Source organism: Sardina pilchardus, chromosome 12 (assembly GCF_963854185.1).
Source record: "Sardina pilchardus chromosome 12, fSarPil1.1, whole genome shotgun sequence".
NCBI classification, from domain to species: Eukaryota; Metazoa; Chordata; class Actinopteri; order Clupeiformes; family Clupeidae; genus Sardina; species Sardina pilchardus.
This window is the reverse complement of record NC_085005.1, coordinates 1,817,370-1,834,422: the sequence shown is the minus strand read 5'-3', so window position 1 is coordinate 1,834,422 and position 17,053 is coordinate 1,817,370. Positions and strand designations below refer to the sequence as shown.

Genomic DNA, 17,053 nt, shown 5'->3' with positions numbered 1-17,053 from the left:
AAAAATCAAACCGCTAAGGACACCAATTTTCTTTGTGATTGAACAATGTATCGTAAATATGTTCTTCTAAAATGCTAGGTGGAAGGAAGTTCCTATTTTAAACTCCCATAGGAGCATTTGCATCAAACAGGCTAAAGTCCCTTTCCCACATGAGCGAGACATCCGGATGTCAAACGGATATCAAACGGGTGGCTGTATGTGGGAACGCAAAACTCGAGTATTTTCTTACCCGGACTACCCCTAGTACTACTTCTAGATGTTACCAGGGTGCGCTTAGGTGGGAAAGCAGCCGGGACAGTTCTGGGTAGAGTGAGGGGGGTGTACCGATGACGTATAGAAATGCGCCCTTGCGGCGCGAGGCTGAAAGTACAAATTGCCATGGTAACGATAAACATTGCCCTACGAGTACGAACACAGACGAGACAGAACATCGGAGTAGAACTACAGAAAACAGTGAGGTTTTGTTGTGTAGCTGCTACGTACAATAAAAGTTTTAAACTGCAATCACGTTGTTGTGTTTGTTGCGGGACAGGCAGGATTATCCTTGCAAACATGAACATGAAAAGCCTAAAGCAACGTGAATAATAGCCTAAAGGAATTGAATAGTTCGATGGCTTTGGTAATTTGATGAATAGGCTAGTATGCTATCGATGGTACGTACGTGAATAGCTTGAAGTGTTGTCGATTTGCTCGCAACTAGCTGTTTATTACTATACTGTGGTTATTACAATGGTTAACAATTAACAGCTAATAGTTAACATCGCTGTTAGCATTGTTGCTTTTTGTAGGAGTTGGGAAGGAGCCTCAGACCTGTGTATGCTGTTTATATATTTTCCAAGTGTGTCATTATTTTCAATTAATTTGTTGTGTTGGATGTTTATACCAGAGAGGGTTAAAGCAGAGCTTTGTTTACTGTGTGGTCCTGGCGTTAGCTATTTTTTCCTCTATGCTAGCTCCCGCTGACTAGCGAGCTAACTAAACTACTTGTTCTGTTGTTTCATGATGTTTTGGATCTGATGTAAGTTCGCATCATCCGGGCAATACAACACAACAACGCATTTATTTACCGTCATCTCCCTCCCCCTGCAAGTGCTGACATTGCCCCACCCCTCGCGGCACCTACTCGGGTCTAGTGTGAACAAAATTACCCGTATCTCACTCGGACATAAGGCTCATGTGGGAATCGTCCGTGTCGTGCCTCCACCCGGGTAAATATGTCCGGGTAACTTCTAGAAGTCTTGTGGGAAAGGGACTTAATAGGCCTACTGGAAAAAGCACCATGCCAATCTCTAGCTATGGTGAAGGGTATGTGATGAGGTGGGGCTATTTTAATTCCAAAGGCGAAAGGGAATTTCATCAGGATGCATAATATCCTGGATCCATGAAATAGTTGGCCTTAAAAAATAAAAACATATAAAAAAATCCTCCTGCTCCTATGAGAGTTTAAAATAGGGGTCAAATACTTCCTTCCACCTAGCATTTAAGGAAGAACATTTATTTATTTACGATACATTCTTCAATCACAAAGAAAATTGTTGTCCTTAGGGGTTTGATTTTTACTCATTTTTTGAATTAAGACATTAAGATCAATTGTCAAATTATGATTTTATATTCCTCTTTTTACGCAACTTTAGCATGGTATCAAATACATGTTCTCCCCATTGTACATACTGGACAAGTGCAAAAGGACTGCATAGACATCAGAAAAATCTCAGCTCCTCCATAACAGCAGACAAATTATAAATATACATATATATATATATATTATATATATATATATATATATATATATATATATATATATATTGCAGTTGTCAGCTTGTCATTTTTTTCAGTCTAATGCTTTCATAAAAAATATCAACATTTGGCAGCAGTGGTGATACAATCAAAATTCTGGCATCGAAAGCACAGCTCTAATAAGTGTTAGATAACTTTTTCACATATACAGTATATCAGATATTGGTTGTTTTTGCAGCTCATTCATCTCAATTAATCTCTCTCTGTGTACACAGGTGGTAATAAACTGTGCCATTCCTAAGGGGCTGAAGTACAACCAGGCCACACAGACCTTCCACCAATGGCGGGATGCCCGGCAGGTGTATGGCCTTAACTTTGGTAGCAAAGAGGACGCTAATGTATTTGCCAGTGCCATGATGCATGCCCTGGAGGTGCTGAACTCTCAGGATGCAGGTAAGAAGTTTTTATTGAAGGATGGCCAGATATGAATTTTAGCTGAAATTCTGCAACCACACACTTGGTGTTATATTGTGGAGATAATTTAAGCTACTCTAACACAATAGTCCTGGATTTCAAAGGGCTTGATTTGTTGGGGGGTTTGAAATTATTATTCGGGTTTGGACTTGCATTGCAGGGATACCCTTGTGTTTCATATGACCGTTATTTTAGGACAATCTACGCTCTCTTTCTATGAAGCACCCAATACACATACCTCATTTCCACCGCAGCGGTGCCGGTGCTGGTGCCGTGCTGGTGCCCAATCTCAAACTGGTTCTGCGTGTTTCCACCGAACAATGACAGGTGCTGGTGCCAAAAAACCGGCACCGGCACGGCACCATGAAATTGCTGCTCCCAGAGTTGGGACCGTTACGTAATAAGGGTCATGGCACCATGGCAACAGTAAATATACTGAACTGACACTGCCAACTCTCATTAGACATGACTTTAGAACCATATGCGTCGTTTAAAAATTAGCGTAGCACTCCAGAATCTTTGGTTAACACTACGGTATGACCAGTGTTGGGAGTAACGGCGTTTAAGTATAACTTGTCAGTAACGAAGTAATCTAATTAATTACTTTTCTCATCGTGGCAACGCCGTTATCGTTACTGAGAATTTAAAGCGTCGCGTTACTACAATTTGGTTCAATGAAGCGCGTTCACTGGATAGGATCATATAGGAATACCCTCTCCTTAGCTAATAACAATTTCATATCCAACTTCAGGAGGGAAAAATGGCTTGAATAGGCTACTCACCAAATCCATTTCATTTCTGCCGAAATTGCCACGATAGGCATAATAGTGACAAGCCTGTTAATGCGCACTTTCTCTGTCTGTCGGATTTAATGCTCCTCTATAGTTTCTCTCACAGGGCTACTTCACTGAAACTGAACGTTATCTTCAAAGGAGGACCCAATACATATTTTAAAGATAGCCTATTTTATTTTTGAGGGCTTTTGATATCGGGAGTTACCAGTCAAATTAATTATTACCCTATTAGGCTACACGTCTCTGCTACATATATTTCAGGGCCGTTCAACTGGAGAAGGGGTTGTTCATTTACTCCCGTAGATTATTGCAAATATAGACTTGGTTGCGACTTCCAAACAGTTTTGTGAGTGCTACTTTGTTAATATTTGGGAAACTGCGAGTAAGGGGCAGCGACCGCACAGCCCAGGCTGCTGAAGTGCCGCGAGTGTGCAGCAAATCGACAGAAACAATATATTTAAAGGAACACTTCACTGTTTTTTCATATTAAACTACGTTATTCCCTTAACTAAGACGAGTTGATACATACCTCTCACGTTTCAATGCGTGCACTCACTGGCTCTGGTGGTGCGTGGCGCAAACAGAGATGAAGTTAGAAGCGACCGAACACCTCCATGTTTTCCCTTACACGAGTAGTCACACGACGGAGTATGGTGAGACAAAATAAAACGTGGTGCATTTCTAAGCAGGTAAGAGGGATAACTATATTGTGTGGCGCAGGTGTTTGGTCGCTTCTAACTTCATCTGTGTTTGGATCCTAATGAATGCACTGGGCTAGCTAAATGCTATCAAAGTTGCCAGTGAGTGCACGCATTGAAACGTGAGAGGTATGTATCAACTCGTCTTAATTAAGGGAATAACATAGTTTAATATGAAAAAACGGTGAAGTGTTCCTTTACAGTTTTTCTCAAATGCTAAAACACAAAAGCCAATCCTCTAAACCAAATGGCCAGTTGTCTAAACACATTTACTAAATCTAGTCTCAATTTTTCAATACCATAAACACATTTCACATGAAGATACAATTCTCAAAACACAATCCTCCGTTCTCATAAATCTAAGCACATTTTTTCCTTGCTAAAACACATGTTGCAAAACGTATTCTCAAATCAAAGCTCATGTGATGCAAAATGCTTGCCACAGTCAGCAATAACTGAACACAATGAACACACCTGGCGTCATTCATTACACACAACGACTCAAAAATGAAGACACTTGTTGCTAATGCGCACAGTGACTGTGGTGTGTGTGTGTGTGTGTGTGTGTGTGGTGTGAATGAAGAAAATAAAAGAACTTCACACCCTGATCACGTTTTCTGTTGTGTACTGTTGTGTGCAATGGATTCTTTTTTTTTTGCATTGAGTTGTGTTACAGTAGTGTACTTGGAGAATTTTCTGTACTCTTCATATGAAACTCACAACTCTAAATGAAGAGCTCTTCTCCAAAACGCTATAAATCCATTTTATAGACATTACTGTACTGTAACAAATCATGTTACTGTATTTACAGTAATTGTGTGTTTCACAGGGAATAAAAATGCAGTTGTTTTGTTTTTATTGAGTAAAGATAAATTACTGTAACTAACCATAACCCAATAGAGTTTCACTGAGATGACTTGAAAAACAAAATTTAAAAAAATATATTTATGAAAATTCATTAGTAAAATGGTGGATATAGCGGTTTTGGAAAATAACTCTTCAAATGCCTAATCCTCTGCAGAGATCTAAGAAGATCCGTTACTCTAAAGTTTTTTAAAAATATGCATTGGCAGTTATGAAACAAAGAACCTTCTCACAAATTGAGCATTGTGTTTTCAATTGTTTTGCTGTAGTGTGTAATGATGTTTATAGTGTTTACATTTTTGAAAGCTTCGAGCTGCTCTTTTGGTGTGAAAGTTTGAGTTTTGAAGTGAGAAGGTGTGGTTGTGCTTATGCAGCTTTAGAAAAGGGTATTGTGTTTAGACATTGGGGAACATGGAGGAAACGTTGGTGAAATGTGTTTTAGCATTTGAGAAAAACTGTAAGATCATGTAAAGACGTCACTTCTCTGGACCAATGAGGGAACAGAAAGCGGTCGAAGGAAAATCCGTGAAGCATCCGCGCACTGTTAAAAATATCAATCGATTCCAAAGCCCCTGCTAAACCTAATAAATCTGACTCCGCTGAATATGGAAAGTTTCAGTTCAAAGTAAAGTCAATATCCGTAGTAGGTTGATAAACCCACAATATAAGCTGTTAAGGAGAATGCCTAACTGTTCTCATGACACTCCTTTAGACCCTAGGAATAATGCTTGGCCGCTTTGAGCTGCAATACTCAAACCCAATGGGCTCTATTATCAGGATCAAATGGGCATTGTTGCAAGTCACTCGCGCAAGTTTCTTTGGGGGCGGTCCTAGCGCAAAAGGCTATAATGACTGCGTGAAAAGTGAACATTGCGCTTGGCGCAAAATGAAAAGGGGTTGTCTTAATTTAGTTAATTAGTCGTGGGTGTCTTTTGGGCGTAGCATGCAATAAACCAATTTGATTTCGATGGTGCAAGGCAGTTCAGTGCAATGATTTCAATTTCAATTTAATTTCAGTTATAGAGTGCCAAAACATTACACATGTCTCATGGCGTTTTACAGAGTGTTAAACATTCAAAGAGAGCCCATGAGTACCAGGGGCAAGGAAGAACTCCCTAGAATTGGAGATACATATAGGAAGAAACCTCTGACAGATGCACGCCTCAAGGGCCCAACCCATCTGCCTAGGGTCAGTTACAGTAGAGTAAAGTCATTTGTAGCATCAGAAAGTTCAATTAGTCCAGTGTAGGGAATAAATTGTCCATTAGTAATTTCGGAAAGTAATGGGTCGCTAGGATGCGTGGGCCAGGAATCCGGGCAGGGAACCACAGCAGGCGATGGTAGGGCAGTCATAGGGATGACGATGGCGATGGTAGGGCAGTCATAGGGGTGGGACTTCAGGTGTGATGAGGGCCAGGCACAAAGATGGCTGATGACTGGTAATGGTTTACCTCACAGGTGATGTATTATGATAATGTATTAATAACAATATTGTAACAGTAAGATTGAAGTTCAAATGAGTTAGATGAGCAGAACAGGTGGATTGACTTTGTTCAGTGTAAGGGTGGGTGCTATTTCTGAGTGTTCAACAGGTCATGTATTATGATAATGTATTAATAACAATATTGTAACAGTAAGATTGAAGTACAAATGAGTTAGATGAGCAGAACAGGTTGATTGACTTTGTTCGGTGTAAGGGTGGGTGCTATTTCTGAGTGTTCAACAGGTCATGTATTATGATAATGTATTAATAACAATATTGTAACAGTAAGATTGAAGTACAAATGAGTTAGATGAGCAGATCAGGTTGATTGACTTTGTTCGGTGTAAGGGTGGGTGCTATTTCTGAGTGTTCAACATAGTGACTGCTTGGGCAAAAAGGCAGTCTTTGTTGGCTGGTATCTGGCAAACAGTGCCCTTTATTGTCTACCAGAAGGTAGGAGCAGTTTGTGACCAGGATGTGAGGAGGCTGCCCTTTCCCTGACCCTGGACGGTGGGGAGGTCCGCTCCAATAATCTTGTCTGCAGCCTGTTGTCTGGCCCTGTCCCGTTTGGTGGCTTACCCAAAACAGACAGTGATAGAGGTGCAGATGGTAGACTGAATGATGGCTGAGTAGAAAGTGGTCAGCAGCTCCTCAGGCAGATTAAACTTCCTTAGCTATCTCAGTAAGTATAAACTCTGTTGGGCCTTTTTCTGGATAGCATCAATGTGGGGATACCATTTTAGGTCCTGTGAAATGGCTGATCCCAGGAACCTTAAGGAATCCACATTGGACACACTGTCGTTCTGAATGGTGAGGGGTGGAATGGGGTAACTGCCTGTAAGCAGACTCATCAACATCCTGGAACAAACTAATGAGGTGGTGTGTCATCTGCAAACTTCAGGAGTTTTACAGATGAGCTCTTTGAGGTGCAGTCATTAGTGTAGAGGGAGAAGAGCAGCAGAGAAAGGACACCCCTGTGGGGCACCTGTACTGATGGACCGGGTTTTGGATGAGAAGCTCCCCAGTCTGACATGCTGCTGCTGGTCAGTCAGAAAGAGGCAGGCAAAAGTGTTGGAAGGACAAAAATGTAGAGATGCCACAACTATGTTCAAGTGCGTTTACAGCCCACATCAAGCAGTGGTTGTCACTCAACATGCTAGGCTGAGGATATGGCAGGTAACCATCAGTCAACCTGTTTCTCAGTTGAATCTAGACACTGACTTATTAGCTGCAGTCCGTGTCTGTCCTAATAGTAATAATAATAATACGTTTTATTTATATAGCGCCTTTCTAGACACCCAAGGTCGCTTCACAAATAATGAAATAAAAAATACAGACAATTACAAAACACAAAATAGCCAGGTGCCAGACAGAGCGGCGATTCGCACAGCTTTCCTGTAGGCACCATGTTAAGGCACAGACATCGAGACATTAGACAAGCACACACACAAGTCAAGTCCATGGACGATAGCGACATTCCTGGCGTAGCTGCTAGGCCTAGCCGCTAGACAACATAGCATGGTGTAAGCTTGAACAGTCCAACCGGGTCCTTGAGCCGTCAAGCTCTGGAAACATGGATCTGAAGTCCTCCTGAGCAGTCCGGATGTGAGTAGCCTGGAGTAGACGCTGGAAATCCAACCCATAGATCTGCAACTCAGTCGGTCTCCGATAACGATGATCCTCTATTCCAGTCCTGCCTCTAATGTTGGAGTGGCGCTGGCTAGCAGGATAGCAGACAGCTCTGGTAGGCAGTCGGTCTTTATCTTACACTCTGTAGATGTGTCTCTCTGACTATAGCGCTGGCACAGCCTGACAGCTGTCACATCACATCATCTGATGAGGTCCTCAGGAGTGCAACGTTATAATGTTGATGTTTACCAGAGACACTTATGAGTGTTTACGTTCAGATCTGTCAGCCATCAGCCATCAAACGTGACCGGCAAAAAACTTTAGGCGTTCATTAAAAAAGGCTAGAATATTACTGAAAGTAGTGCCTATAGAGTTACTCACAGACAGATACATAACAAGAACAAAACATGACATTAAATTACGAAAATCAAAGAAAATCAAACAAAAACAAGATGCCAGATGGAGCGGCTTGACTCGCCAGCGTTCCCGTCACCTAGCAACATGTCACCTAATAACAATATTATAATGCACCTGTCGGTTGGAGATGGGTTTTGCCAGTTTTAATGTAGAATTGTGGTGTCTTTTGATTTACCATTACAATTTTAAAGGAAAACACCCGGCTATTTATTTATTCCTTTAATATTGTACAATATCCTTCTAATGGAAGGTCCACCAATGTCAAACTAGCATAATATCAGCCATAATAACCAGCTTAAAAATAGTTAGTAATAGTACTGTCTATGCAATATGTTACATGCTTTCGCAAGCAGGATGTCTAGTAGACTGTCTTGAGTGAACATATTATAACATTACCCAAGACTTCCATACAAGGTTGTAGAAAAGTATTTAAAACCCTTTTTCAGTGTATCCTAAAACTATCACCCAAGTAATTTCTGTGGTAGACTGGTAGTACGTTTTTGAATTTTTAATTTACTGTGGTATTTGTCTTGGCCAACAAGGGAGACCGAGAGTCTGGTATGTCATTCAGTGGAAAGACGCAGTGCTGTAACAGGAAGAGGGAGGGAGATATCTATAGTATCCCTAGTAACTAGCAGGCTTAGTGGGGTGTGGATTTTTTCCTGTCCTTTTTTTAACACATTGTCTAATAAAAGCAACCCTGCTTAGAGACAGTACAGCCGTAAGTGGCAAAAAATACTGGGAGTGGGGGGTCTGAAACTGACACACCATGCCACATGCAATCCAACACCTGTTGATGATCTCATGACCGAATTACTCAGGACCAATGCCTTTAACCCCATTTCCAGCAGCCCTGAAAAAAGGTCAACTTACTTTTTCAAAACATTTGGAATCTGCAAATCAAATCAACACAATGAAGTCCTTTACCTTCAATTTAGTTTTGACGCTGAGAATGAGACATTGCTGTTGCACCCCTGCAACGCATGGTATTGCACTATGTAATAGAATAAAATACAGGGTTTCCGCTATATATATTTTACCGTGGCGGTCCGCCGCACCTTAATTTCTGCCGCCACACCTTCAGAATTTTCATAGCCTATGTAATCGAATATATCAACACCAAAGATACTGAACCTTTTTATCAATCGTCGCTGTCTACACATTTCTCCGCTATCTTTGAGTCCGGGCAGAGTGCAGTTTCACTTGCATACTTGACTGTCTACTCCTCAGCCCCCTCAGGTCTGGCTGTGGGTTCTGATTGGATTACGCTCCGCCTCGTCTGCTTTGTTGTTGTTGTTCATCAACTGATTAGCACGCATCTCAACTAGGGTTTAATCCGGGGAGATGGGATTCCCGGGAAATATGATCAAGACTATTTTCCGATTCTCGGGAAAGGTAATGACGGAAATCGGGAAATAAAATAAAAGGAAAAATGCAAGGAGTTCGCTTCTATTGTTGCTAACTTATACCCGCTCAACGAGCAGATGCAACAGTTGAGCGGGTATCAGCGCAGTCTATCGATACTCTGCTTCTTGAAAGCACCACAAGAAAATGAAGGGCAGGTTGAGAAATTAATTACTTACGGAACTAAAAAACATGTGTGTGTGTGTGTGGGGGGGGGGGGGGGGGTTGTTGGTAGAAGGAGGGGCTAAAATAAATAGAGTTGCAAAATCTTCAGGAGTCTGATTGCTGAAGGGTAAAAGCTGTTATTGAAGCGCGTCATTCCAGTCTTCAGAGATCTATAGCGTCTACCAGAGGGCAGAAGTTGAAAGAGATCATGGCTCGGATGTGAGGCGTCCCTGATGATCTTGGTAGCTCGGTTCAAGCTGCGTTCAGCATACAGAGAGTGGACTGATGGAAGGTCACAACCAGTGATGTTGGAGGCTTTGGTGACAACTCTCTCATTTCCTTTCGGTGCGACGGTCAGAGCTTCCATACCAGAAGGTAATTGAAGATGAGATGATACTTTCAATGATGGTTTTGTAGAAGAGCACCAAAAGGGTTTTGTTGACATGGAACTTTTTCAGCTGTCTTAGGAAATAAAGTCTCTGATTTGCTTTTTTGGTACGGTGGGTGGTGTTAATGTACCATTTCAAATTATGGCTGATATGTGAGCCAAGAAATGTAAAGGAGTCAGTCAAGGTTATGGGCTACTCACAAATAATAGAAGGGGCTTTGGTGTTAGGCCACCTTCTCATGTCCACAATCATTTCTTTGGTTTAGATGCGTTAAAATGGCATGAAAATCCTGAGGGATGTAACTCACCCTGCCAACCATCTCCTTAGCATCCTCCCAACATTTTTAGATAGCTCTCCGTCCCTGCACCAATACCTCATGGAGGTAGATCAATCCACCACAGGTCTGGGATAGTGTTTTTTTTTTTCTTACTATTATTATTATTATTTTTATACACAACATGTTTTAAACTGTAAACATGCTTTCATATGTCCTGCTATATTTGCACTTCTGGTTGTGTACTTAAAATTTGCACTTTAGGTATACTTCCACAGTCACTCGCCACTTTATACCTGCCTATGTAGGGACGAGCCATGTAGCGTATGTAGGGTATGTATCATGTACTGTATGTTCTTTGTCTTATGTCTATGTCTGCGTCTCAGGCTTCCTGTTTTTGTGTGGTGTTGTCTTGTCTGTTGTGGAGCACACCACAGCAAATCCCAAACAACTTCTGTTGTATGGCAATTATTGAATCTTGAATCTTAAGATGGAGCTTCTTTGCAGTACACCAGTCTGTGGCCCATTTCACCTCCTTGTGGTACTGGGACTCATCATTGTCACTAATGAGGCTGATGATGGTGGTGTCATCTGCATACGTCAATACTTTGACAGAGTGATGGTGAGATCACTGGTGGTCATTGGTGTAGATGGAAAACAGAAGAGGAGATAAATCACAGCCTTGTAGTGCTCCAGTGTTGAGTGTCAGAGGGCATGATGTTGTATTGTTAACTTTGACCAATTTAATTCTATTCCTCTGGAAGTCCAGTATCCAGTGACACAGAGCTGAGTTGATGTTCATGGCTTGTAACCTAGAGAAGAGGATGAGTGAATGAATGGTGTTAAAGGCAAAGCTAAAGTCAATGAACAACATGCGTGCATAGGTGTTACTTAAGGCGAGACACCCCAGGTGAATAGGGGAAAGTGTTTAACTTAAAGATATCCTCATGAAACTTTACCAGTTGAGTACTCATAGGAGAAAAAAGTGTATTGCAAGTTTTCTTTAATTTAATGTTTAAATATGCTAATTAGGCTATATCTAATTAAATATGCGCTAATTTGCATATTGTGGCGAAGGATCTGACCATTGGAAAAAGCCAGGTTGGAAATTATTTTTTTGTTGTGTTCATATATCAAATAAAAAAACATTTACAGAGGGGATTATGAATATCTTCTTTTGTTTTCCAGTAAATCACAAAATACCGCCAATTGGCTTAAAAAATTACCCTATTTTTAGGCACAAAAAGTCATATAAATCAGGCCAAGAATGCTATATCAACAAATCCCTCTGTAAATATCTTCCAAATATAGTTAGGAATAAGACTGGAAAGTTTGGTGTATGTAGGTGCTGCAGAAGTGGAGATGCTTTGCATGGCGTGTGGGGAAAAACTTGTTTTGAGAAAACAGCCTTGAAACACAGTCAATGAAATGCGTTCTCAGCTTAGACTCGTCTTTGAACTTTCGCGATTGGTTGCTAATACAAAGGAAATGCCCATATTTGGATCGCATAGCGTCTTGTAGGAGAAACAGGGCTTTCCAACGGTGTCACACACAATATGATTTGGATCACGGTCACGGTAGTACATGACACTTTAGAATGGGAACTTTTGGTAAAATTAGGAGAAATACTGTATGGCGTGAGTAGACAAAATGTCATGAAATAAACACTTAAATGTGCAAATCGGACTTTGTTGTTGTAGTAGGGTGGTAGAATTCATGCTAAGGTGGCAAACTAGCAAAAAATCTCGAAATTGACTGATGCTAAAAAACCCCGATGTTTTCACCTGCCGTGTCTCGCCTTAACTCCAGGTGTTGCAGTATAGAGTGAACTCCAAGGTTGATGGCATCTTCCACAGATCTGTTAGACTGGTAAGCTGGTAGGGGTCCATCAGCGGTGATACTGAGGTTTGCAGATAGGAGAGTACCACACGTTCAAACACCTTCATGTGTGTGCAGTGAGTAAGTGCAACAGGCCTGAAGTCGTTAAGCCCAGTTGTTGTTGTCTTTGGGACCGGAATGATGGTAGAGGCTTTAAAACACTGTGGAACTACACACTGCTGCAGAGAGGTGTTGAAAATATCAGTGAAGACAGGTGCCAGTTGATCTGCACAGTTGTCTAAAAACAGCTGGGGAAAGCTGATCTGGTCCTGCTGCTTTCTTGGCCTTCTTTTTTTTTTTTTAAAGAGACCCTATGCAACTTTTTCATAGTCATAAAATCGCTTAGAAATCGTTGTTTTGCTTGACTGACCAGTTTTATCGAAAACAGTAACATTTCCTCCCGCCCCCAGTGTCCCTATCCGCTATTGCAACCTTGCAGTTTGTTCAGGAGACGATCGTTCCCTGTTTACATCTGGATGGCTGAGACGCATAAAGAACAAGAAGAACCACGCTTGCCATTTATATATTTATATATAGCCTATATATGTATAAATATACACGCTAAAGCTGTCGAGGAAGCTCTGCAGAGAAATATGCAAGCATAAAACGAGCGAAAATGAAAACGAAACCGAAACTTAAGATGAAATCGCCAATCCTGCATAGTTCCTCTTTAATGTTTGCACACCTCTGTCTCCCGGATGTCAAAGGGAGGAGTGGGGGAGGTGGGAGTAGAGGGGAAGACTGCCGGTGACTGATTGTCCTCAAACCGGGCATAAAATGCATTGAGTCTATCAGGAAGTTCAGGGTCCTCATCTGGTGGTGAAGTTGGAATTGGTAATCTCCTTCTTTTCCAGACTGACCTGGGGTTGTTGGTGGCCAGTTGTTGCTCCAGTTTCAATGCATAATCTTTCTGATCGCAAAATGAAGTTCATACTTGGCAGTCTTATACAACCTCTTGACTCCTTTCTTAACTCATTCACTGCCAGCCATTTTCAGTGCAGAGCGCTCCAAACGTTTTACAGCATTTTGACTGTTTTTCCAACAGTGAGCTTTATGACTATGTAAACACCGAAACTACCAAAAGAAAGAGTAGACTCTCTTATTTCATCAGGAAAAAACGGTTTGTTTCTACCTTTTCCCATTCTTTAGTAATCGGCAGTAGAACATAGGTTAGTTACGCTAAAAACACCTGTTTTTGACCAAAAAATGGAGAAAACAATCCTTTTGCGAAAATCAACTTTTTAACATTAGCGTTTTGGGAGTATGTCAACCACAACTGCACTGTTATCTCGTCAGTCTCTTCAAGGTTGCTATAGACTCTGATGGTCATTATGGACTCCGAGCAGGACGGTAGACTAGACGGTAGGCTAGACGGAAGCTAGCACTAGCAAAGTCGTTGTCAGTCTATAGCAATATCCAAATGTAAATAGATCTTACCGTTCTAGTGTTTTCCATCCTTGATGTAAGAAGTAAGCATATTTATTCGCTGGACCACGTGCAAACTAGATCCACTGTGGTCGATCTGCGGTGGTGATGTTTGCCATATGTCTCTGCATGTGGCTCTGCAGGCGGATACTAATCGTCCAAATGGCACTGGCGCCACCTAGCGGATCGCTAGTATAGTCTGTTTACAAGCCTGATTTTTACTGAAGCTCTGCCAGATTGTTCCGAAGCCCTCCCATGACCCCTCCCCATTGAAAAATGCAAGTGGTTAAATTGACGTTTATAGACGTCAAAGGCAGTGAAGTTGTAGTTTGGGAACTCATCAGACAGATTGCAGTGGTTGAAGTTCCCCAAAACTATTACGGCAGAGTCTGGATGTGATGTTTCAGTTACGGCTATATGTTGTGTTGGTACACAGTTGGCACCGTGGCAGTGGTAGCATTGGCTTGTGGTGGGATGTAAACACCAATTAGCACAATAGACGCAAACTCCCGTGTTGAGTAAATGGGCCTGCATGTGACCATAATAAACTCAAGATCCGGGGAGCAGAATTGTGTTACAATGGTTGAGTTGGTACACCATCGATCATTGACTAGGAGGCATACAACTTCACCTGGGTCAAATAAAATACAGCTGTGGCCTACTGATTAGGGCTTCTAGCTTGTAACCAAAGGGTTGCCGGTTCTATCCTCGATACCAGTAGGAACAATGTGGGCGCAGCGAGTGGTTGAGCACTCCCCCACGCCCACATCCACGGCTTAAAGTGTAACTGCACCCCATAACTCCACCCACTTCACATTTCTGAAAAAGGCTTTAAAAATGGGCAGGACGTTCTGAAATGTGGAAGGGGAGTGCTGCAGCCAATCAACCATGGTGATTTCGTGTCAATCTGGGAACGAGTGCTGCAGACATGGCTTATCACAGGTAGGCTAATCAGGGCAGCAGGTGTTGGGGCGTTTCATTCCTAATTTGTAACAACCCGGTGACGTAGTCTCAGCAGAAAAGTGCAGCACTACGTCAGCATTCCAATAGCATTTTGGACCAAAATGCCATGGCATGTTTCAACCTGTAGAGGGCGCGGAGAGCTATATCTCCCATACAAAATCATACGAAATGTTACTTTTCTCGGGAAACACGATTTTTGTCAATATTGACCCTGATAATAGTGTAGTTCACCACTTATGACAGGGTTCATATGTTTTTAAAAAACCTGGAAAAGTTATGGAATTTGAAAATGCCAATTTCCAGGCCTGGAAAGGTTTTGGAAAACAAAAACACCCCAAAAGTTTTGGAAAAGTCATGGAACTTTGCTCCACCCAATTCAACTCAGAAACATATCTCATTTGGGCAGGTCATGTCTCACACTTGTGTCACAACCGATTGGCAAACTTTTACATTTTGAGAGCATTCCTTCTAGGTAACCATCCCATTATCTCACACGTCATATCTATTATTAATGTAGCACTAGTTGATGTGAGGTTTTGAGAAATATAAGTTCATGATCAATCTAGATTAATTTTAGGTGCACCCACATTTTTCATTGCATCGCCTTTAACGTTAAAAGGTCACCTTTTTATCGCTGTCCTTTCATATAATGATTTTTTTTTAACAACAAAAAGCCTAGAAAAAGCTTGAAACACAATAAAATAGGGGTGCAACGGATCATCATTGATCCGTGATCCGTTCGGATCAGTATCTTCGGTTCGGCACACACATGATCCGCGGACTGATGTATAATAATTATTAATAATAATGTCCGTGTGTTCTTTTGAAGTAACATGCGTGTCCACAAGGCATGCTTCTAGTCCCTCCCTGCTCTGCTCCCCTAGCCTGCGCGTCTTTTCTGCTCTCACACACGTCATTAGCGGTCATGCCATAACCATGGCTGCTAGTTTAAGTGCTGATGTGGCTACATAGCAGCAACACACTAGCCTAATATCAAGTTTGTTTGTGCACACTTATATCTCAAGTTTGTTGCGCACCTACCTATGCTATGATATTTAGGTAATTTAGGCTTAGCCTACTGTTGGGTTCAATGTCAGCAATAAGCTACGCAACATTGGCTAACTTGTACATCTGGAGATAGCTAAGTGCTCACTAAAATCACAAAGGAGCATTGCAAGACACTCATCTCTTTTATGATCCCAGAAAGATTTTCTTCGACTTGTTAGTTTTATTAACATGTATTTTATCTAATGAAATATCCTTGTCATCATGCACTATAGGCTATCCAACTTATTTTCTCAAGAATAAAACCGTGAGAATGAAGCCTAATTGCCCTCACGTATTTCTTAAAGCGACAGGGACTCAATTACACACCTCCTATGCGCACTCCTCCACACCACATTAAAGATAGCTAAATCAGTAGGCCTACACAAATGACTAAGCATTTGTAGCTACTAGTAATTATGCAGATTGTGTGTGGAGGGTCAAGCAGAATCTTGGCTGGCCACTGGTGTGAATGATCACACAATATTCAATAAAAGGTGATTAAACACCAAATCAACTAAAATTGTAAAAAAGCATCCAAAAAGTCATTCTTGACTTAGTATCAGTATCGAAACAATAATTTTGGTATCATGACAACACTAGCCTACTTTAAACACATGCTGAAAGTGCTTGAGCCACGTTACAACATCCCGTCAAAGACAAAACTATGCTTATTTGTCTTTTTTTTTTTTTTTGCTGATCCGAAAAATGATCCGATCCGTGACTCTTGATCCGAGGAACGATTCGAACCGTGACTTTTTCGATCCGTTGCACCCCTACAATAAAAGCATATTTTCTTTACAAAATTATTTATATAAGCCTATTCTACACACTGACATTTCTGATATTCATGACAGCACGCTTTATGCAGATTGTAGCCTACTATTCATATTACAACTCTGCCTCTTTAATTCAGCTGTCTGCTTGAAACCTCAAGATGTAAACAAAGTAGCATAGTTGGCTAGTTTATCATAGTTTACTGGTTGGACTGTTCAGTTTCCCCACTTGTATTAAGCCTACTGTAAGTTTCAATGTGGGCCAACACTTTTTCTCCTGTTGAGTTTTGGAGTTGGAAAACATAGGTATTGAGATTATCAGTCTCATGCAAGAGTGACTTGAATGTAAGAGTTTTAATCAACTTTCTGCAGCAATGATGCTAACCGGAATTAATATTAAGATTTAGCTAACGTCTTCTATATGCATCATTGCTTTCACGATTGTGAATGTTTTATTTGGATTAAATGTGCATGTCGAGGGGCGGGTCGCGGGTGTCCATTGAGTGCGCACGGGAGAGTGAGGGAGAGGGAGAGCAAGAGAAAGCGGGCCAAGGAGAGGGGGGTTACTTCTATACTGTTTGAGGGGTTACCAGGATGTAATCTTTGGGGGGGGGGGGCATTTGGCTTATTTGGGGTGGC

General features: G+C 41.4%; 1 protein-coding gene across 6 annotated transcripts in view; it reads left to right on the top strand.

Annotated features, from left to right (window-relative positions):
• The window catches only part of enah (ENAH actin regulator), a 140,454-nt gene that overhangs the window by 63,259 nt on the left and 60,142 nt on the right, over positions 1-17,053 (top strand). For all 6 annotated transcript variants that reach the window (XM_062550522.1, XM_062550519.1, XM_062550521.1 and 3 more), the window contains one exon: positions 2,013-2,190. In XM_062550522.1, the coding sequence (XP_062406506.1) occupies positions 2,013-2,190 (178 nt within the window). The remainder of the gene's footprint in view (positions 1-2,012; positions 2,191-17,053) is intronic.